Source organism: Alligator mississippiensis, chromosome 4 (assembly GCF_030867095.1).
Source record: "Alligator mississippiensis isolate rAllMis1 chromosome 4, rAllMis1, whole genome shotgun sequence".
Lineage (NCBI taxonomy): Eukaryota > Metazoa > Chordata > Crocodylia > Alligatoridae > Alligator > Alligator mississippiensis.
This window is the reverse complement of record NC_081827.1, coordinates 185,377,595-185,401,679: the sequence shown is the minus strand read 5'-3', so window position 1 is coordinate 185,401,679 and position 24,085 is coordinate 185,377,595. Positions and strand designations below refer to the sequence as shown.

The following is a 24,085-nucleotide window of genomic DNA, read 5'->3' as shown; positions in this document are numbered from 1 at the left end:
GCTACACACCTGATAGACTACCTTAGGGGTAGGCAAAATGCTGGATCTGGCCTGTGGCCAGACTCCATTGCCCAGGGGCTGTGACAGCAATAGTGATTCCTTCTGGCTGCCACTGCCAGCCCCAGCCCTACTGCCTGTGCACTCCAGCCTGTCTGCCCCACACCCACCGCTGGGGGCTGGATCCGTGTGAGCAGGGCACATGGCCAGGTGGCTGGGATGGGGCTGCAGGCCAACGGAGCAGTGGGCAGGGCCGAGGAGACTCCAGGGTCTTGGAGTGGGGGCAGTGTGGGGCAGGGGCAGATCGTGGCTCTGCCCCCGCTCCGTCACTGCCCCACAATCCCAGCCTCAGCCAGCCCTAGACACAGCTTCCTGCCTGGCCGTGCATCCTGCCTGCATGGCTCCCAGCCACTCTCTACGAAGACTTTGGGATCGTAGGGCCATGACAATGCAGGGCTGGGGCAGAGGCACAATGCATTCCCTGCATGTTCCTGCCTACAGAAGCGGGCCCCAGCCCCGCTCTGTCATTGCCCCGTGATCCCCATATCTCCATGGAGACTGGCTGGGGAGTTGTATCCGGGGCCAGGAACTTGGGGTGGTGACAGTGCGGGGCCAGGGCTGGGACCGGGGCAGAGGTGTGATCGGTTTCCCTCACACTCCTCCCTGTGGAACCTGCACCCATCGCAGGGATGTGCAGGCAGCGGATCGCAGCTTTGCCCTGACCCCACGTCATTACTCCCCCAGATCTCAGGGTCTCCCCGGCCCTGCCCGCAGCTCCCCATTGGCCTGTGGCCCCAACCCAGCTGCCCGGCTGCGCACCCTGCCTGCACAGTCCCTGCCCCCCGTGGTGGGTGCAGGGCAGATGGGCCAGGGTGCCTGGGCAATGGGCTGGGTCCAGCAGTGACAGCCAGAAGGAGCCACCACCACCGGGGCTACTAGGAAATAGATGTGGCCCTCAGATTTTGCCCATCCCTGGACTAGCTGAATGAGATATATATATATAGAGCACAAGCTTTTGTTAACTCAAGTTCACTTAATCAGATGCTGTGAAAGGACGGCACTTGATACACTGCTCTGTGCTGTCCTTTCACAGCAGCTGATGATGTGAACTCAATTCAGAAATGCTTGTGATCTATATATAGCTTATTTAATGAGTCTATAAGGTGCATATCTACCCTGCCTACTGCCTGACTTCAGATTTCCTCACTTTCCCTTTGCTATCAGGAAAGCAAAGGCTTCTTCTGTCTTTAGCATGGTGCTCCCATTCAGCTTCTGCTTCAGCTTATCTTGCTGTACTGTCAGCTGCGCCCTATGTCCCAATTCCCTTTGGTAGACTTCTCAGCTGTGCTCCTCTCTCCTTTCTTCAGAAAGTTCATTTTCTTTTGTGTTAACTTGTCAGTTGGGAGCCCTCTGTTGGCTGGCTGTTGAACAAAAGTGAAGAGGGTATTTCTTATTTTTTAAATTACTTTGAACAATTGGAGAGGGAGCAGAAAACACCTGCAAAAATAATTTGAGGGCTGGAGAAAATACCTGTAGTGAGAGACTTGAAGAGCTCAGATCCGTCTAGCTTATCAGGGAGAAGATTGAGAAATGAGTTGAAGTGACTTGATTGCAGTGTATGAGTACCTTCACTGGGAGAAAATATCAGGTACTAAAGGGCTGTTTAATCTACTGGAGAAAAGTATAACAAGAATCAGTGGATGGAAGCTAATGGCAGACAAATCCATGCTAGAAATAAGGTACCTTTTAAAAGAAAGGGTGCTCAAACATTTTGGAAAAAAGCTACTAAGGGAAATGGTGGATTCTCTGTCTCCTGATGTCTTTAGGTCAAGACTGCATGCCTTTTTGGAAGATGTAGTTTAGTCAAATGGAAGTTATTGGGTTCAACAGAGGAGCAAATGGGTGAAATTTAATGGCCTGTGATATTCGGAAGTGAGAATAGATGATCTAATAGTCCCTTCTGGCCTTAAAATTTATGAAACACAGCAGCCAGCAGATACACTGTGATATTTTCACCAGGTGACATCTGGTACCTTTTAGTAAAAACAGCAATACCACTGAGCCCTTTCCTGGATTATTTCACAGGCTCGCAAAGAGACTTAAAGCTGACTGGCAAAGGAAAAAAAATGTCTGGAGTCCCTTTTTTGCTTCTTTTGGGTGGATACGGGAGACTCCAGAGACTCTTTTTTTCCTCCATCCCTTTTCATTTCCATTAGAAATTTCTTCTGAAAGACACTATGGTTTCTGAAGAAGATCATGACATCACTAGAGCTAAGGAAAACTGAGCAATAGAGAGGGGGAGGGATTTTTGAAAAAACTATTTTAAACATGTTTTTATTAACAAATTCCACATCAGTAACTGATTAACAGTCCAGAGACAGGATCTCTCCTTTTTTGAAGATACAGCATCCCTGTCTTCTTCACTTAGGGTGTGAGCAGTAACAATGTGTATCTCCAGGGTGCATCCAAGTAGGTGCTTCCACCAAACCCAGGGAACAGGGCTTGCTTTCCTGATTGGTCTTTAGAAACCAAATCCCCTTCCTTTAAAAGAAAAGAGGGGGGGGGGGGGGAGCCCGTACCTTACATCATTTCTTCAGAAAGTTAAAAGTTACACACCTGTTCTTGTAAAAATACATTTTAAGTCCTTTAAGCATGATGATAAAAAGATAACTGCAGCCAGAAGGGACCAAGGAAAATACAAGTTTTCTCTACTGAAGTGTCCTTCACATGATAGCAGAGATATTCAGCAATTTCAAAGGGCAGGTTAAATACTTTCCACGCAGTAAGGGCAAAGCATACTCTTTTCACTCTAGTTGACTTTAGGATTGAGGAAATCCATATGCAAAGGAAAAATATAAAGTCTCTGCAGCAGTGATACTGGTAACTCAGCCATGCATCTGAGCAGAGCACAAGGTGCAGCTTCCTCACAACCACCCTGCAGCAGCTACAGAAACTTCTCTACATTTAAAGGTGCCATGCACAGGAAATAAAATGACATCCTCTCCTTCCAGTCACCTAATCACGTACAGCCCTTCAGCGACCATTTACATTCGGCTCAGCATCACAGACATTACATAAACCTAACCTGAAGAAATTCCTGTGTTTTGTTCAATTCCCCCTCTGGCCCACTAGAAAAAATCATAATGTGCTCACTCTATTTACATACATTTATGTGATTTTGAAACTATAATTGGTCCTGAATGTTGTTGCACAGTCTGAAAAATGTATGCATCTCTTTTCCTAATTCACCAGAGAAAGGTGGTGATATTTTTCTTACCAGACCTCTCCAAGAGTTGCTTTTTCCCTTTTTCACTGGGAGAAGAGATTGTGATTTGAACTGAGTGCCCATCAGTCCAGCCTCTCTCTCCGTAAAAATCCAAAACCAGGGGCTTCCTGGTAGCTTGAACAGAGGTCTTTCGTTGCCAGCTCTCCAAGCACTGAGTGGCTGATTGGCCAAATCTTGTTCTATTTGTTCACTTGGCACAAAACCTCAACTATTTGAATATTAACTGGCCAGGCCGATTAGTGGCATGCCATCAGCCAATAAATAAATTGGAACCATCTCTAGACCTGATTGGCTTGCTAATTAAGCTCAGTTACAGGGAAATCTGCAGTCAATCAGTCTGGTCATTACCAGTTGGAACTGTGCACTGGTAGCAATAGACTTATGACAGATTTCTGTTTTGCTGGGTGAGGTTTTAACTGAGATTGGGAAGAAAGACTGCATCAAATCCTCTTCATCTGTCAAGAGTGAGGAAAAATGATCAGTCTTGGGAATCTTTAGGGTTTGTTTTTTCTCCATCATTTAACAGCATCCTCACCATGAAATACCAGGTAGAGATGCACTGCTTTGCTTCTGACTACAACTGCTTGGCATTACATCCACTTTCCAGTCCACAAAGTCTGAGAAACCAGGCGATAAACATCACAAAATGCTACCTATGCAGGAGAGTAAACACAGCATTTTATTTCTTTTTTTTTGGCCCATTTTGTTCCCCTCAATTTTCCATGCCTGACTCCAAATTCTTTTCTTCTGTATCCAGCCTAAAGCTTTTGGGCATCAGCATTGTTTGTAGCTGCTGCCAGCTATGGCAGCATCCTGATGTACAGTTTAGTGACAGCACAGTTTTGAAAAGCTGTAAGTAACAGAGATTTTGTCGAGACCAATCACACCGTGCATTCATACCATCTCCTTTGTGCAGCCTCTGTAGACAGACAGAAGCATGACGACTTTATTGAATAACACATGAAAACAGCAGAGAAAAGATACGAGTTCCTTGAGGGAAGGGACTATGTAGGACTACTAAGCATTATTGTTGCTATTAACCAATACTATTATACAGTAAACTCATTCTCAAACATGTTTATATTTTCCTTGAAGTATATCTTTTTTTGTATGCGGCCAAGGAGTTGCTGTCACATCTGTGAGATCTCGGGAAAGTGGGTTGACCCAGTTAAAACATTAATGCGAAAATTAATGTCCCATTGTACTCGCTGGATATTTGAGAGCAGTCAGTATCTTACAGGGAACATTTTGCATCTTGGAAGATCAAATATGAATGTCCTACATGATTTGGTAGCAAAGGAGAAAAAAGGAAGATTTGGAAAGAGTAAATAAAATTGAGTTTGCCATTAAAAATCCCAGTCACAGGTCTCTGCCTTGATGACACTCTGGTCGCTGTTCAGTCCTTGTACAATTATGTACATGCAATGAGGCAGAATCCAGGTAAGGTGGCAGTGGCCACTGGGGAGATACCAGAGCTGAAATGGCCTGAACATATTATCTGCTCCTTAGCTATCACTTGCAAAGTGAGATGAGCATCTCAGGTAAGGCCCAAACAACTTATGTTCCAGTTAGATATTTAAAATGAAAGGACTACGCCCCACTTCTAGCATTTCTTATTCTCTGCTGTGTACGGGATGGTCTGAATCTTCTTCAGAATCACCTACCTCTCCCCATGTACAGTCTAAGGAGCCTAAACACTGAACTCAGTGCTGCTTGATGACTTGCTATGCTCAGTATTTCACTGCTTAAGTCCTGTTGTGGAACTGACCTTTAGAGCACTGTTCAAAAAGTTTTAGAAAGCACCTGGCCTGTAGAGTTAGTGTAGGACATCATTTCCCAGTTGCTCTTTAACATGAATATTTCCCGCCCCCAATTTTAAATAAAAGTTAAAAAGGGAAAGAGAATAAAAACCACTCAAGGGGTTCTGCTTCAATCAAGACATCCCAGGCATTTTGTATAATCACCATGTTTTCAATTGACTGCTCTAATTTAGAAAGGTTTTTTTGAGTTGTTGTGAACTGCTGTAACAAATCAGTCACTTTGATCAGAGTCCATTTTTGGGGTGTCTTATTTAACCCACACACCTTTTTCTTTTCCTTGTAATGGGATAATTCAGATTTTTCAACGCTAATGAGCAACTTTTTTTTTTTTTTTTGGAAGATGCATTACCTCAAGTGCCAGCATAAAATTAATTATAGAAATGCTGTAAAATGCCCAGCAGATAGCTTTGTAAGACTAAAATCCTTTATCATCTTTGCTTCTCTTCCTTTATTCTCTGGCTGCTTTTGTTTCTTTCTTCTTTGTAGCAAATGAGAGGTTTCTTTTCTGGCTTAAAAACAAACAGGTCTTGAAAATGAGCAGAGATGGAGATTGGTCAATATCATATGCAAATAAATAAGTGCTAATTACAGGCAGTGTCACTGTGTGTCAAGTGCAGTTATTGTGACCACATTTATTGGCCAATTAAGAGCTTTACTGGACATAACAAGAGACAAATTATGGCTTTGTGGGTTCTCCTGGCCTGTCACAGAAAGAATGTGGTTTGTGGTTTTATTACAGTTCAGCTAGTGGTTTCAGCAGAAGTAAATGCATTTTCCCTATAAAGTGCACAGCCTGGTGTTTGTAACTTACACACCCCAAGGCTTGAATAAAACTCCAGAAAACACCGTGGAAAGTGTAACACTGTAGGGCTATGTCATCAGGTGGAAATCAAGTAATCTGCAACTCCCTCAGAAGACTGTCTGGCACCTGTCCAGTTAAAGAAACAGAGGCAAAATGAAGGCTCTTAAGAAAAGTCATATTAAAGGAGGGGATTTCTGCTCAGGTCAACTTTAACCTTAAGGCTAAGTACAGACAGTCAAAAAGCTGGAGGCTGAATTGATTCAATCTTTGCAGGTTAGTCTAAGGTGCGTAGATTGAACCACTAAGCAAGTGAGCAGACATTCACTTTTGATTTCAGAAATGCAGACACATGCCTACAATGGCCCAAGCCAGAAGCCAGGGGGCACTAAAGCATGCCATCCTGCTCAGCTGGAGCATTCAGCTTGGGCCAAGACTAGCCTACTCACCCTGCGAGAGGGTGTTTATGGGGCAGGTGCAAAGCATCCTGGGATGCTGCGGAACTGTGAGTTAACTTGAATCTGGAGGGGATCTGGGACAGAAATTCAATAAAAGGACTTCACCTAAATCAGTTAAGTCTGATACTACATCCATATGGGTTTATTTTAAATCAATTTTGGCCATTTTGAAAGCAGTTTATGCACACTGAACTTCTGTTGTGTTACAGATTTGAACCGGTTTCTGATCACTTATACTGGTTTACATGTAATTTATGGCCTTACCCTAACAGGGTATCCTGAGCTTGTCTTTCTTTAGATTTGCCATGTGCAGGCATCCAGGGGTGGGCAAAATGTAGCCCGTGGGCCGGATGCAGCCTGCCAGGCCATTCTATCTGGCCCACAGGGCCCCTAAAAAATTTAGAAAATTAATATTTATCTGTCCTGGGCTGCCTGTCATGCGGCCCTTGATGGCTTACCAAAACTCAGTAAGTGGCCCTCTGCACAAAATAATTGCCCACCCCTGCATTACACTCAACTGCTAGCATAAAGGATAACAATGTACAGGAAACTGGAGCCCTATGCTTTATTTCCAGCTTTGCCACTGACTCTGATACCTTGGGCAAGTCATTTTATTCACCCTGTGTACCTATCTGTGAAATAGGAATACAAATGCTTCTGCAACATACACAATCAAGAGCATTGTTCTTGTAAAGTACCAATGTTTGTGCATATAATAACTCATTTTTTGGCATAGAAGTTTCCTTAGCCAAAGGTGAAGGCGGCCTTGGAAGCAGAGTGGGTTACCTTCATCACCCTTCTTCCCTGTGTGGCCTCTGGGATCACGAGGAAAAAACTTGTGCTGAGAAGTATTGGTGATGTTTTTGCATGGGACCTTTGCATCCCTGTATCTGCTGTCTTGTTACAAGGAGACAGACAGACTTTTGTCAGAGGTATGACTCAGCTGCCAGGATTCAGTGTAACATGCAGTAGTAACTCTTAAACCAGGGATGGGCAATTATTTTGGGCAGAGGGCCACTTACTGAGTTTTGGCAAGCAATCGAGGGCTGCATGACAGGCAGCCAGGAGCAGATAAATATTAATTTTCTAAATTTTTTAGGGGCCCCACGGCCAGATAGAATGGCCTGGTAGTCCGCATCCAGCCCCTGGGCTGCATTTTGCCTACCCCTGTCTTAAACTGTCAGCATTTTCTAGGAGATTACCTGCAATGATTTGTTCATTCTAAGTAAATGGGGAAAGTTATAGCCCAAAATATGGATCAAAAGGCAAAAAAGATGCATCAATAACAAGGACAAAGTTTCCCTCAACTTCTGTGAAAACTGTCATGACTGAGAGAACTGAATTCTTAAAGAAAAAAAATCCCTGCATGGGCTTGCTGTTGCTTTCTAGCTTGATTCAGAACACTGACAGGCAATCTCAAATGGGAGATGCTTATTAGAAGAGACTATGACTTCACACTGTTCATGATCTGCATGTTCTGTTCTCATTCCTTTGAACCTGCTTTTCCAATTTGGATTAAATTAAGGAGGAAAAAAAAAAAGGAAACGGGAAGATAAGATGTTTCAAATAGCTGCTGAGAGCGCAGTGCTTAGGCAGATCACACTTATGGCTTCTGTGCTCTGGAAGTAACTGACTTATTACTTCTAGGTTCTGGCACTGTCAATACTTCGGTTGGGGGGAGATACACAGGACCGTGCAGGATCTATGGTACTTGCTATCTTATCCTAAAAAAGGGGCTTCCCATTCCTGTTAGGGGATACCATATTGTTTTTCTTTATTCCCATTTTTACCGTAGTTGTATATTCTGTTGCAGCAGGCCTTGCGATATATTTTCTTGTCTTACTGTGAGTCAAAATGCCACCAGCTGAGATTGTTTCTAAGGATGCACAGAGTTTGGTTATCAACAGGGATCTTGGTTTTCTCTGTTTAAAAATCTCAAATTTGGTGGTAAAAAGTCCAAAATTCTCTGATTAAACCCCCCTCCAAATCCATGTTTTTCTATGATTAAAATGAGACACCACTATATATATAGGTATCAGTTGAACACAATGCTTTATTGATATATTTACAATTTTAAAGCAACTTGGAAGCCTACCAGTGCCTCAATCATTAAAATTAAAAACATTATAAATACCTATATATTTTGGTGTTTGATTTGGGTTGTTTTTTTTTGTCATGGAATATCAGAGCTCCCTCTGCCCCCTTTGCTCACCATGTTGCTGTCCCTCCACTGCTTGTGGTGCTGAGCAGCCCTGATATGCCAGTGTCCCTCACTCCCAACCCACAGCCTCCCACCCCTAAACCCTACTGGTTCCCCTCACTCCCAACCCAAAGCCCCCTTGGACCTGCTGGTGCCCCTCACTCCTGACCCACAGCCCCCCCCCCCCGGGACTGGGGCCCCTCATTCCTGATCCACAGTCCCCTGCCTCCCCTTCTCCCCCCCCGCCCCGGCTTGCTGGAGGAAGCCACAAGCTGCCAGGGCTACAGGACCCAGCAGTTGCATGCTGCCTGCTCCTTGCTCCATGTACGCCAACCGCAGCCAGCCAGCAGCACCCGATTCCCTGCTGTGCATGGGCAGCAGCAGCTGCTGTGGCCAGAGTGGGGTGGGCTCCCTTTCCCCTAGTAGGCAGCATGGCTGGAGCAGAGCCAAGCAGAGCCCGTTGTTGGGGAGGCTGCCTGCTGCAGGGCTCCCCATCCTGCTGCCCTCCCCTTGGGGGCCTCCGCGACCCAGTGGGCAGGACCTGGAGTGGGAGGGCAGAGCGGGACTCTGGCAGCAGTGTGGGTGGCAGCAGCTGCACGGAGTTATGCTCCCCACTGCTGCTAGGCAGGCAAGGGGTGCCTCACTTCGGCAACGTGGCTTGTACGGGGCTCTTGGTGGTGATGGCAGTAGTGGTAGCACCAAGCCTCCCCACCCCACCCCACTCTGCCATGCCACACCAGGTCCCATCTGCTGGGCTGCAGAGGCCCCCCAGGGAGAAGGCAGCAGGGCAGGGAGCCCTGAGCCCCACAGTGGGCAGCCCCCATCCTCCTGTGCCCCATGCACAAATCTGGAGGGGCACATGCCTCTCGATGTCCCCCTCCCCAGGAGTGTGTGCAGTGGCAGGGAGCCAGCTCCCCAGCCGCCCCCTGGACTGCTGCCTGTGGCTCTGTCCTGCCCCACCTGCATGGACTCATGGCCACTCCTGGGCACTACCCCAGCCCCAACCACCAACCCTGCCCCACTCCCTCCCTCACTGTGACAGCCTCAAATCTTTGCCCCCCCCCACATCACCCCTCCCCCCTCTTACCTGCAGGCAGCTGGGGAAGCTGCTCTCCACCACTATCTGACAATCTTGCTGGCCATGTGCATGTCTGCACTCTTAAATCTCCTCAGACATCTTTGTACTGGACTTTCCACAAGAAGCCAGTTGTTAAACAGTTTGTTTTAAAGTGAGAAGGGGATTCCTGTCCAATGGCACTCAACCACAGCAGTCATAGTCCAATCCATATTTCTTGGGATGGTGGGGAAAGGGTACAACAAGGTTTCTAACTAAAGCTAATAAACTCTCTCTTCGCTCCACCCCCACCCAGTTTGTATTTTATCTGTTTTTCCTTCTGTTTTTATTTGAAGCACTGCTGCAGCAGCATGGGGAGACCATAATCAAATTCTCAAACCCAAACTCTTTCCAAATTCCAACTCCGAGGCCTGCAACTGAATGTCCTCACAGTTCAGGTTCTGGCTGGTCCACACCAAAACTGGGAAAGCCAAAATGGTGGCAGTCCCTCAAGAATCAGCTCATCTGATTTCAGCAATATCAAAAGTGAATTATATCTGCTTCCCGTCCCATTGTGTATAGAACAATGCTCTCTCCATAGCTCTGGATCTACTGGAGTCTCATCTCTTCTTCAAGATTCACACTGGCACTGGGACAAGGGCCTGTGTGAATCGGAGGAATGATATCATCCCCTTGATGTCCAGTTTTGTCTTACCTGGAAACCACAAGACTTCTTTTGTACTGATGACAACTTAGGCATCTTGGTGGCTACTACAATGTAGTCCTCTGTACTGGATCCAACGGAACAAGTGAAAGGCCAGTGCTGAGGAACAAGACCTTTGCAGGAAAAACCTTGGCCTTGCCTAGGGAATCTCCAGATATGGAGAAGGGGCCCTCTCCAAAGGAAAGGAAAAACCCCAGCCTCTCAAAGGAGGATGCACAATTATTTTGCTGAAGATCTTTTCTCCTTCAGCCCCATTCCATGATTGGTAACATGGCTTATAGGTGCTGCTAGGCTCAACATGAGGTGGGCTTGGTTTAAAACCATGTTCTTTGAGAGAGGGGCTGCAGCTCTACCCAGTTAGCAATCTCATGGCATGTTTCAAGACAGGGCTGCAGCCCCTAGCTACCTTACCATGCTGGCTTTGGCTATGTTCTGTAGCTGAGCAAGAGTAATATCCAGGGATCTGGGTTTCCTGTTCATCACAGAATAAATGTGGTAAATCCCAGATTTTCTCATTTTAAGGAGAAAAACCTGGATTTTCTCATTTAATGGAGAAAAACACAGGAAAAGGTGGGTGTCCCCTTGCAGGATGGCAGAGTTCCAGCAGGAGGGAGCACCATGTGCACATGCGTGCATACACATGCACATGGCAGCCAGGAGAGCAGATAAGTCTGGTGGCAGGGGGTGGCAGTGAAATTCAGGCCCCCATCATAAGGGAGTTGGGTAGGGCTGGGGCTGCTGCCCAGCTGGAATGGGGCTCAGGGATGCAACGCATGGCCTCAGGGCCCAGGCAGGGAGTGGGACGGAGCCACAGGCAGCTCATTGGGGGGGAGCAGGGGGTGGCTGGCTCCCCACTGTTGCATGCACTCCTGTGCGCAGGGCAGGGGCAGGCTGCCTGCTGCAGGCTTGGCTTCCCCACCCTGCCGCCCTCCCCACAGGGTCTCTGTGACTCAGTGGATGGGACCCAGTGCGGGAGGTTAGAGTGGGGCAGGGAAGCTTGATGCCACTGTCAGAAGACCCATGCTGTCATGGTGAAGTACCCCCTGCCCGCCTGGCAACAGTGGAGGTGGTGGCACAGAGTTGTGATGTTATGGAGCTCCCAGCAGTAGCAACGAGCTTCCCCACCAGGCCTTGATCTGCCTTGCTGTGCTGGGTCCTGCCTGCTGGGCCCCAAAGGGGAGGGGGCAGTAAGGCAGGGAGCCTGAACTCGCAGCGGGCAACCTGCCCCTGCCCCCCCACTAGGCTCTGCTCTGGCTGTGCTGCCCGTGGGGGAGGGGGAGCAGGGCTCCATGCTCCGCTCCACCACAGCAGCTGCCACCTGCGGGCGGCAGCAGGGGCTGGGTGCTGCTGTGGTCTGGGGCAGGGGGCTACAGACCCAGGACCCTTCCTGCATATTCCTGGCAGCTGGGGCCCCGCTCTGACAGGGCTGGGGGCGGAGGCTCTGGGTGAGGAGTGAAGGGTACCAGCAGGGTTGGGGGGGCTGTGGGTGGCGAGTTAGGGGCAGCAACAGGGCTGGGGGTTGTGGGTTGCGAGTGAGGGGCAATGGTATGGGCAGGGCACCAGCATATCAGGGCTGCTCAGCACCACAAAGCAGTGCGGGGGGCAGGTGGGACAGCTGCAGCTGGACCTGCGTCTTGGTGAACAAAGGGCGGGGGGGACTAATTTTCCATGATAAAAACCCCAGAATCAAGCATAAAAAATGTATAGGTATTTAGAATTTATTTTATTATAGCAATTGAGGCACTGGTAGGTTTTCAAATTGCTTTCAAACTAAATATATCAATAAAATATTGTGTTCAACTGATACCTATATATATAGTAGAATTCAATTTTAATCACAGAAAGACACAGATTTGGGTTTTTTTTAATCAGAGAATTTGCAATTTTTGTTTAAATCAGAGAATTTGTGATTTTTAAACTGAGAAAACCAGGATCCCTGGTAATATCCATGCTGGATCAGAGCCACAGCCAATCTAGTCCAGTATTTGTGGCTATGATGCTTTGAAAGAAACCTGCATAATCTTCATTCCCCATCCCCTGAAGCAGAGTCCCCTTGAGAATTGTTTTGAGCCTTGAAACACGTTTTTTTCTCCTTAAAAAAAACAAACAAACCCTAAGTGTTTACTACAGCTGGATATTCTTAGTACCCATATAAATGCCCAACACCTCTCAACCTTGATAAGCTCTTGGCTTCAACAATGCGAGTTCCATAGTTTACATTAATGTTATGTGCAAAATGTTTTTTTAAATGAGTCTTGAATCTACTGCCTTTCAATTTTAATGAAACCCCCCATATTACTGTGTTATAACAGTGCAAAGAGAAACCCTTGATCCACCTTCTCTATTGTTTCTTCCGTAATTTTAGCATGTCTTTTTGCGGGGGAAGAGTCTTGTTTCTAAGGTAAACAGTTCTAATCTTTTCAAACACGTCCTTGCTCATTCACATTTTTGAACTCCTAGTTTTACAGAAACCTTTCACAGATGTTCTGATCAGTGCTATGCACTATATTCCAGGTAGAAAAAAAGCCATTAATTTATACAATGGCATTATTTATATTTTAAAAATTACTTACCCCAATTCTTATACATCCTAATTCTTATTTGCTTTTCTGTTTTTAAAAAAAGAAAACCACACTTGTGCATCCAAGAGCCCTTCCTTGAGCTGTCCACAATGATACCTAAAACTCTTCTTCCCTGAACCAATATGTAAGAACCCAGAAAGGTGTGAAAGTAGTTCCGATTTTCTGTATCAAAGTGTATTTACATTTACAGTCATTGAATGTCATGTGCAGTTATACTGTCATTTTACTAGTTTGATTAGGTCTTTCTGAAAGTCTTCACAGTCCTTTGTTGACCTGATTAACAATATAATTTTATGGCACCTGAAAGTTTTGTGGCTCCTCTGCTCACCCCCCCATCCAAATAATTAACAAATACATTAAACATACAGGGCCCAATATGGAAACTTGTGATACACTGCTATTAACTTTTTCCTTTGGTGAAAGCTGACCGCCTTCCCCCCATGCTTTGCTATTGTACCTATTAGCTAATTTTTTTAATCCATAACAATATTTTGCCTTGCACTCCACGGTTGTCTAGCTTGTTTAGTAGCCTCCTGTCAGAGGCCTTGTTAAAGGCGTTTTCAAAGCCTATGTAAATGTCGACTGGTTGTGTATTATCTGCTGCTTTAAATGACATTTTAAAAGAAATCTAATACATGATTTTCCTTTGCAGAGACCACAGAGACTCTCCTATACTATCATCTAATAGGTGTTTTATTATTATTATTAGTAGTAGTAGTAGTAGTATTTTAAATGATCATTTCAACCAATTTAGCAGAATATAACAATTCCTGGCCTAATTCCCAGGGTCACCCCTGGAGACTTTTCTAAAGCCTAGGTGCAACATTGCCTACTTTTCATTTCCCTGGGAAGGTAGCTGTTTCTAATGAAAGATGGCCAATATTTTGCTAGCTTAGTAGTTCATTTCATTCATAGAAGTAGGTCCAGGATAGACATCTCCTAATATCCTTCATGGTGGTATGCAAAGAACAAAAAGTCATAACAGACAAGGTTTTTTTCCCCTCTTTATTAGAAAGAGACCTATACAATATAGTAGTCCCTCTCTGCATTACTTTACAAGTTTTTCCTATTTTTTTTTTTTTAACTCAGAATACTGTACAGCTGACACAAAAATCTCAAGATGGAGAGTGCGGGGAAGGAAAACATAATACAAACTGGCATATTTAATCAAAACAAGATCATATGAAACGACAAGCAAAGTGAAATGTCTGTCAATTGTTTTAATTACAGTACAAACAATATAAATAAAGCATCATTGAGTCATTGTAAAACAAACTTGCTGAATGAGGTAATATAAAAAACAAAAAGAGCCTTTTTTTTAATAATTTCCACACTGCTTTGTCATCATTTATACATTACTATTTACAGAAACAGAAAAAAAAACTCGCTATAAAGTCTGCCATGTGCTAGGTATTTTCTTCCTCTACTGAAGACAAGTTTCTCAGGAGTCATTATTCACTTGCTCCCTTTCTCTCCATCCCAACCCCCACTTTAAAGAAACACCAAGATTACAATGCAGGGAAATTGAAGGATCTGAGGGCTGAAGGGACAGAATTTAAAACGTAGTGTTTTGCATTCAAATGGGGTGTGAAAAAAAGAAAATGTAACTACCAGAGGTTGGTGATTAACTGCTGTTCCAAAAGAATGAATTCCTTATAAACGCACTGAGTGGATTGAGCACCAACTTCTAATCTCAGTGAAGTCAAAAACAAAACTCCCTGACTTCAGTGAGACCAGAATTTGGCTCTTCATGATTTAGAGATGATTCTGCACAGCTCTTCATAAGACTCTGATTCAGTAAAAGTACTCAAGGACATGCTCAAATTCTACTATAGCCACTGATAGGTTCATCATACTAAGCACTGCATTATTGGGCCCATCAAAACTTTTTTTTGTTTTTTAAAAAAAAATCTATATCTAATCGTATCTACACAGTACAAATCTCTAATAGGTTTAAAAACTCTCAACCCACATATTCCCTCTCACATTGCGCATCAACCTATTGTGTAAAAATTAAAGACTTTCTTGAAATTTAAAAAAATAAAGATGATTGCACCATTTTGTGTTCCTTATTCTGTTGCTCAGAAATCTAATTATTTCCACAGAGAAGAGGGCTGTGCTTTAAAGGATACTTGATATGAACCTTCTCTGTGGGTTGGTAAAATGACCTTAGTGGAGAGATGTAATGTACAGCTTGAATTCAACTGAAACCCAGCATACATGGGGAAAAATGCCCAGAAAAGGTTTTAAATGTCATTTCAAAGAAGAATTATTCTGTTACAGTCATTTCAGGTGCAAGAGGTAAGTAAAATGTTTTTTCCTCCTCCAAATATTTTCCAACGTATCTTGTCTAGCTACAGAGAAGTGGCATCCTTTCCTTGTTAAGCTTAGTTTCTTTTTGCTGCTTTTACTTAATACAATTATAAGCTGCAGTCACCACTGGAAACAATGCTGTAAACTGTGAGGACATCATTTGATCTAATTTTCTTGGATTATCTAGTACTACGTAGTGCCTGAACACATCTTTTACACAATGCCTATGATCTCCTCAAACACAAAATAACTTGCCGAAGTTTAACTAACAAGGACATGTTGAAGAGAGGTGTCAAAGAGATCTGAGGGAACAATCAACCTGGATGCTGCACTTTTAAACAATTTGCTGAAAGCATATTCCTGAACAATCTCAACCACACGCACATGTACACATACGCACAAGTGGCTGTAAGACCTGAAATGTCATTTATTTAAAACATCTAGTCAACTGCAGTGAGGCAGCCTGTCATTCTCAAGTAACATTCAGCCAGCCCGCTGAACTTCCTAGCACTCGTATCTAATTTTATATAAGAAAGGGCTTCCAAGTGGTGTGCCCTCTGTCCCTCTCAACTTTTACTTCTCTTTCTCACTCACAAATCTTTTATAAACTATACATGTAACACTATGGCTGCCTGAACCACAGTGGCTAACCCTGAGGGTTGGCTAAGCCTTTTATAATTATGGTGGAGCTGGGATGTCCCAACCGTAGTAGTAAGTTTAGGGGTTTTTGTTTTAATTCAAAGTTGAGTGTGCTTTCAGTTTGAAGGGGTTTTCTGGATGAATTGATACATCCTTGGAACCAGTTGCCCTCCTCAGTCAAGTAAGAATCCCACACATGCAATGTATACCCAAAGATACTGTAATCTATGCAAAATTATATCTATATATCTGGTGTGTAATGCAGAGTAGGTATCCATAATTTTGTGCCTCTATCTGGGAATGCCTTGTTTAGGTAGTTCCAAACATGTCTCATGCATGCACATATCTATACATATAAATTAGGTCTGGGGAAACATGTGTACAGCTATGCATAACTAACTGAAAACCTGGCTCTTGCTAAACATTTGCATATACATGTGCGTGTATATGCACACACAGTATATTATATAATAATACACACACTACACATTCTATGAAGTTTAAGTGTATAGAGAAATGAAGTGCAAAATATTTTATACCACTTTTTTTTTTAGCAGTATCCTGTGATACACTGTCTTCATCTTGCTCCTCTCATGACCTGCCCTGCACTCTGCCTACTAAATTCTATTGGGTCTTGTTCTAAAGATTTGAGATTTTGGGACTACTTGTCAAATAACCACACATCAAAACTGTTTACAAAAAAAAAGCCTGCTACGTATTTCCTTTCCCTCAAAATATAAAATTAGCATTGGACTTACACTGGCCATAGGTGCTGATTAGACAATATCAAGTCACCAACAAGTGACAGGTTTCTAGGCCCCATGCCTTGTGATCCATTAGGACTAGAAAGGTGTGTTTTATGCTACTGGAGTGGAGTTGGAACTGCCCCATTTTATGATCAGAGCAACCAGTTATAGCCCTGAGATGTTATGTGCTATCAGACTTCAAAGTTGCAAAATGTGACTTATGAAATACCTTGATAAATGTAGAGGTTTCTAAAACACATTACTTACTCTCTTCTTCCACCCATATAGCTGGACTCATGCTACCAGGGTAATCTGCTCTTAGAGGTGGAAGGACACAAGAAAAATAGTACCATAAATATTTTTAGAAACTCTAAAATATTGACCCGTTATTCTGTAAAATATGTGGCACACACAAGGTACCTGATGGTCTGCATTATGGTCATCCTAAAGTTTTGCCCATAAGACCTTTATAAACATACTGGCCTCCTCCCCTGTCTCTTTCTATCTCTTACACACATACAGACACATACTCACTAAATTAAAAATGACTAGGTGTAGAGCACTGGAAGAATCTCACCTGCTAGAACTTGGAGCGTTGAGATATTCAAAGCAAACACTTAGAGGTTTGCGGACAGGAGACCAAAAAGAGGAGACCTCAGCTGTGAGAGTCTATGAAGCAGATCATTGCCAAGTGAATGTGCCACAAAAATTCTGGAGAAGTGCAGATGTTAATCTGAGAGCTAAATGTGTTAAAATGCAAAAAATATTCATTTTTACCTGCTGAAAAACTACAAATTCCTAAACTACTCAGGAGACGTTAGTAAACAATGGGGAACTAATTCACCCACATATTGCCATCACCTGAAATAAAACACAGAAACCAAGATTTTCAAAGAAGTGACTAGTGATTTTGGGCTTGAGACACTGTCAGGGGACTCAATTTTCAGAAAGTGCTGAGCAACCAGTTTTCTGAAATTAAGGCACCCAAAATGACTCTCTTCTTCTGAAAATCTTGGCCAATGCCCTTCTATATTTGCTCAAATATGGACTCAATCAAATAAGGAGAAATTTCTGAGAGATGGGAGAACCACAGTTTTTTTCATTTTAAAACCTTGCTCAGGATAACACAACTCAGTCAAAACATGGGCCTACAATAAAGTTACCTAATTACAGTTTTAAACATTTGTTTTGCTCATGGTGCCTTTTGCAGTTTAGAGATCCCTTCACAAAGAAATTATTTTACCGATCATCTTCCTGTAGTTCAATAGGCAAGAAGTAAATCCCCATCTTAAAAAAAAAAAATCAGCTTCAACTTTAGATTTATTAGTCTGAGAGGCAAGGCTTTTTTGTGATATCTTTTACTGAACCAATGGTCCAGTTGTGAGAACTGTTGGACAGGCTTTCACCCATCAAGGAAGGGCACTTGATGACCAAAAAGCTCATTCAATAGCTCCCCCACCAGCACAGTTGGTCCAATAAAAGATATTACAAAAAAGCCTTGGCTCTCAGGTATTTTCTGGACCATCATGGCTACAACACTCCAGTCCAAGGTTTATTAGTGTTATTTTACTTCTTTTATCACAAATAATTTGAACCTGGAGTGCCTTTACAATGGAGAATGCAGATGAAATGCTAAAGAACACCTTTCTAAATTATAAACTTATTTATATCTACAAAGACAGAAAAAAAGAGATATTAAAATAAATCAGGGTCCAAGACTAATGAAGTAAAAGGTCAGAGATCCCACACACTAATGACAGTAATAGCCCAATGTGGGAAAATAAAGGTGCTTTATTATAAACTTGAACAGGGAAATTAACGTTCTCCCAGAAAAGTGACAAGCTCCCAAGCATTTGGTCCCCTGTGTTTGCATTCTTAAGCTAAAATGAGCATTTGTTCCCTCCTAAGGTGAAAAAATGGCTCCTCAAGACAACTGTGAAGGACTCCATTCACTTAGAGCTCTTCTGTGAAATCTGTGCTTGTTTTACTATTACTGCTTTATATTACACTTCCCCCTCCCCAACATTACTTCATTTTTCCTCTTCACCTTATATAAGAGATGAAGCTATTCACAAACTGTACCATTTATTATGCCACATTATAGTGCTGGAGATATATATTTGTATGAGAATACTTAATATTACATACAATCTCTGTAATCTTCCCACTTTACTCAAAGTCTCCCTCCCATGGGCAAATCTCCAAACAAGCACTCACTACATAGCCTAATTTAAAGTGGGGGGAATCATGGCAAAATAAACAGTATGCATCTTAATGCAGCAATCGCACATTACACCCTAAACAATGCACTCTACGCTTTTCTAGTAACAGTTCAAACAGCTTTCTGAACAGCACCAAGACATGGATCACAGCTGGATTTTCAAGATATGCCTCATCTACTGCTCCTATGTAGATACACAAAGTGAAGTCTAAAATCAGCAGAGTGGGTCCTTGACTAAACCACTGGATCAGGATTGATTCTGAACTTCCCAAAACACTGGAGGTTCTACTTATCTAAAATGAGGTGAACACTGGACATCAGTCTACGTATCTAAAATGAGGTGAACTAAAGGCTCCCAAAACTCTGGGAATACCAAGTTTCAGATCCCAGATGTAAATTTACACATCAGCCTCATCCCTAGTGTTCTATAGCAAGTAGGTTACAACATATAGAAGAAAAAAGTCAATGACATTTGCCAAAGGTGGCTTTGCCATAAGGTCTTAGTATCGGTGTGTAAAGTGCAGATGAGACTGGAAAGAGTACAATGAAATCATGAAAGTGGTTAAATGGGGGATGTTATGAAAATCAACTACTAAACTCCATTTTCTGAGAAAACAGAAACAGATTTAGCTCTCTAGCATTTTTCTACTGGGATTTCTTATTGACTGGCTTTCAATTTGTTTTTAATTTGCTCATAACATGCTCAAAGGGCGTAACCATTCTGGGTTCTACAGAAGCCACAAGAGGGGCTAAATGCAAGAGCAAGGAACAGACGTGGACAGGTTAAAAGAATGGAATCACTGTAAACAATTACTATAGTTTCTGGAAGTGTCCCTGAATCCTCGATATCTGGACAGGTCAAGAACACCCTCTACAAAGTGCTAATATATCCCTTGTAAGCACCTGGTGTCAAGAAATCCCAGCTTCCAGTGCCAAGCAAGGTTAGGCTAGTCCAACTGGATATCTAAGAGATTTTTCTCCTGTCCCTTATCTATTAACCATAACCAAAGGATTGCTAATATTGATTAAGCATCAACATTAGACACCTTATACCCTAGTCCAACTCTAGTATGCAGGGGGTGGAATGGGATTTTTCATACAAATGAAAACATCAAACTTTTCCTGGTTTTAAATTCAAGGGACAGACTGGGATATCAGGTGGGAAGATTTGTTTGCTTGTTTGGTTTTTAAATACAGTTCACATTGATTACACTGTGCAAGATACAGGGCTCGCAACAAGCAGGGGACAAAATTTATACTAGCCTGAGTTCATCACCATATTTATGACTATATGACCCGTTCTAAAGTCCTGTAAGCTCAAGCAGTGCTATATAACTTTCAAAGCAATTCTGACCAAATATACTTGAACACACAAATGCGGATACAATTTTCCTATGAGAAAAATATACTTGAAACTGCTCACTTACAGCCAGTTTAAGCCTAATTATCTTTTAAATACCTTTTGTGCTGATCAACTTCAGTGAGGGGGAGGGAAAGGGGGAATTGGCTATAGGCAAGGCTAACACAAAGAATGAAGGCTTGCCAAAACCTAGTAACATATCAATCAAAACAATGCCAACCCCTAACACAATCTAGTGTGTATTACATGGACTTCAGATATAGTACTGCTGGCCCTCCGAATTTTTCAAGGAGAATGCTGGGAAGTGGATAGCTTGTATATTTTCCCTGCAGCAACCCTTCGCATTTGGGCTATGCAATCAGAGACAGGTAAGCTGCATACAAAAGCCCTGGTCCATATTGGAATTGACAACTCTGATGTTTAAGGAAATCCCAAGCTTAGACTAAACACAACTAAACACAACTGCTTTACCTAAAGTAAGGAGTTAACATTCAGCTTGTGTGGATAACTCATTCTTCCTATTCTAGAATGAAATTTCCTTTTCTAGTACTTTCTGGACAGCTTTATTCAAAGAGAAAACTTTTGCCATGGAAGTTCATGATGGACTTCATGGTTTGCCACCAAGTCAGAAAACTTTTAAGACAGCTCAGTTGCCCTAGTATGTCAATGGCCTTGGGTGTTTCATGCCAGGAAGAGTAGTAAAAAGAGATCATTAAAAGGGAAATAGAAAAGTATTTTCAGTTTGGAAAACATACCAGCTTTGAAATGGAATGTAGGCTTAACAACAGCAATAGATTTAAAGCAAAGTATTTTAAAAAGTGGATCTGAATTTTCAGAAGTATTGTGCACCTGCAGCCACAGCTCAAGTCAAAGCGAGCTGGAGGTATTTAGCACCGCAGGAAAACATATTCCTGATTCCTACCTTACTTACATGCCAAGAGATGTGAGTTCAGGTTACTGTGTCCCTTGCAACAGGTGATAAGGTCACAAGAACCCAGTAGCAGGGGACTGAGTGAGCAGTCCCATGTTTAGCTGTACATGTTAAAGTTAAGTCATCCACCAGAAATAACATATCTGTCAATATCTAAGGACAGGAGGGTGCATATAAGTGGAGGAGGAACAATTGTGGAAACTACTCAAAAAGCATTTGGTTTTGAAATGCACACATGATATTGCTGGTCTAGGCTGGTAAAACAGGAAAGCCTTTTCTATTCTCTGTTCAATTTCCATATAGCAAACAACAACAAACACAGAATGGTAAAGGAGCAGAAAAGGCATTCAGTGTTCCCTTGCTTTTTCTCTTAGGGCATCTCTTAATCAATCTTTTGTGGACTCTGGGTCTTAAGCCATACTGCCCTTTTTTAGGTTTTGGATACCTTTGGGACATTAACATTTTTCTTTCAAATTCTGTCCAGATATATTTCATTCGGTTCTTTATTTTCTCCTTCCTTTCTTATTTCAACATAAACACAGAGCCCCCAAGGAAGCACAACACTGAAGGCCTGTGAAATACATGAAGAATGGGGAGATTTGCAAATTACTATGCTATGTGCACCTGACTGACTTCACATAATTGTTCCTTTGCCATCTAATTCAGCTCAGATTTCAACGTTCTCCGCAATATAGCTTCCCCCATCCTCATATTGCCATATAAAAATCACTTGCTTTCCCCAGAAACCTTGCTATTTGCTTATCTATACCAAAATCTCAGTTTTCAGAAGGTGGCAAAAGCCAGCATCAGTCTGGTGATACCACAGAAATAAATCAAGTATTAAAAATGAGTCTGAATCAACTGGCCAAACTCCTTCTGTAAGTCATTTATGTGAAACAAAGCAGCCAAGTTCAGAGTCAAAAGAGCCATGCCATGCCCAGCCTGGAGAAGGACATCAATTCTGATATGAGATCTTCATGGACGCAGGCTATGGCTTTTTGTCTCGATCTATGAAAGCTTCATGGTGTCTAAAGTAAAATATGTTTATGCTGCTGACAGACATCCTCCTTTCCCTTCTAAAAGATCTCAGTATGCCTTTTTTGTATGCCAAATATGCCATCATCTCATTCCGATATGTTCTTCAAAAGACTTGCATCAAACAAATGGAAATATAGTTCACTGCTGGAAATATTTTCAATGTACAATGATCTGTAACCCACAGATCCTAGCTAGTTGCACATTATTTAGTACACATCCATTACAGTTTATAAATTAACAGAGGTGTCATTTGTCTGTACAAAAATCAATGCATATTTATGAATTTTTTTATTCAAATAGATTTTACATACATATAATCTAACGACACAATACAAAAATCTGTATAACTTAGGCAATGCATCACAGGAGTGACCAAAAATGCAAGACATTTACCGTGGCAAAATGACATGTGTCTCGTGGCTGAAAAAATATTAGCCTTTTATGCATTTATTTATTTTACTAAATGTACTTGAAATGTTTTTCCTTAGCAGTATTCATTATTCCTTTTTGTGTTTCATAGTTACCCTTATTTATTTTTTCCATTTTGTTTTTACACTAAGGAGACTGCAGTCAAATAACACTCAGCAACTGATTTCCTCTCTTTGGACTGAAAAATTAAACAGATACTAAATTATGACAGTGAATTTAGAAAGGAGGGCTCCAAGGGCTTGAAAGAACATGTCTGAGATAATATGATGCTTCTAAGAATATTGCAATCACATCCAAGCAATCACCGAAGCGTGCCATGTAACTACCTCCTCAGCTAATATGCTTTTTTCTCCGTGATGACTAATCATGTTCTATTAAACAGCGGTAATGCTGGAAGAACTCAACTATACAAGTGTAATGAAGCCAGTATTCTCCCTGGACAGATTAGCTACAACTGATTTGACACATACCATCATAGGAGCTTCAAACCTGACAAACTCTGTGCTTGCTTCTGATTTATGCCGTCAAGCTCTTCAGAGAAGAGAATGAAATCCAAGTGTTCCGTTTGGTAGAGGTGAAATGTACTGATGTGCTTAACTGTCATTTAAGAAAAGTTACCATTTTTTCTTTCTTTTCTTCTTCCTCCTTTCTTCTGCCTCTATCCCCTCCTTCAGCACTCGTACAGCCTATGCCTGGAGACAGCCAGTAAAATGGTCCAATATCATGTGCTATGATTAGAGAACCCATAACCAAACTCTCTCTCACCCCCCTTTTCATCATTCTAGACATTTTTTTTTAACTAACGGTTTCTGCAGCCCCCTTTTCTCCTTCTTGTCCTTTCGCACTGTCCACACATGCTTTTTGTTTGCTTGTTTGTTTTTGATGGGACAGGGATAGAGGGGAAAAAGGGAAAGGAAAGTTACAAGACTCTGACACAAGTCAGAGCTGTGAAAGAAATGGAGCTATGAGGCTGCAGACACTATTTAGGTCACTGAAAACTATCCAAGTTCCTCAGATGATGGTGGGCATTCTTCCACTGCTGTTGTTCCTGTTATTGTTCTTCCTGGACAAATTGGGTGTAGCCATAAGGACAAAACGCTCATCAGGACAACCATACTGCAGGAGAACATCAATGCATTCCTGGCTTGTGGCTTGTCTGGCGTAGGCTAATGCTGTGTTTCCGTGGGCATCGCGGGCCATAACATCCACACCATACTGCAGAAAGAAGAGATGCCACTTGAGACCCTGCTGCTAACACAGTATTAGCATGGAGAGAATGAAAATGGAAGAGCTATATCTGAGTTTAAGTGGAGGTTGGGGGGAGGGGGGAAAGAGGGGAGGAAGAGAAAAATACACAAGACAGAATGCATGACACAGCCCTTATTTTGTGGGTTTATAGAAGATCTGGGCAGAGAAATCATGCTTCAAGCACAAACAGCTTTCTTCTAGAACATCTTCACATACTGCCTGTAACAATCTCTTTACAAA

At 42.6% G+C, this 24,085-nt stretch overlaps 1 protein-coding gene across 5 annotated transcripts in view; it reads right to left on the bottom strand.

Annotated features, from left to right (window-relative positions):
* Window positions 1-14,125: 14,125 nt before the first annotated feature.
* AGAP1 (ArfGAP with GTPase domain, ankyrin repeat and PH domain 1) overlaps window positions 14,126-24,085 on the bottom strand; it is a 589,050-nt gene continuing 579,090 nt past the window's right edge. For all 5 annotated transcript variants that reach the window (XM_019492038.2, XM_014594255.3, XM_059727176.1 and 2 more), the window contains one exon: window positions 14,126-23,812. In XM_019492038.2, the coding sequence (XP_019347583.1) occupies window positions 23,609-23,812 (204 nt within the window). In that variant the 3' untranslated portion in view covers window positions 14,126-23,608. The remainder of the gene's footprint in view (window positions 23,813-24,085) is intronic.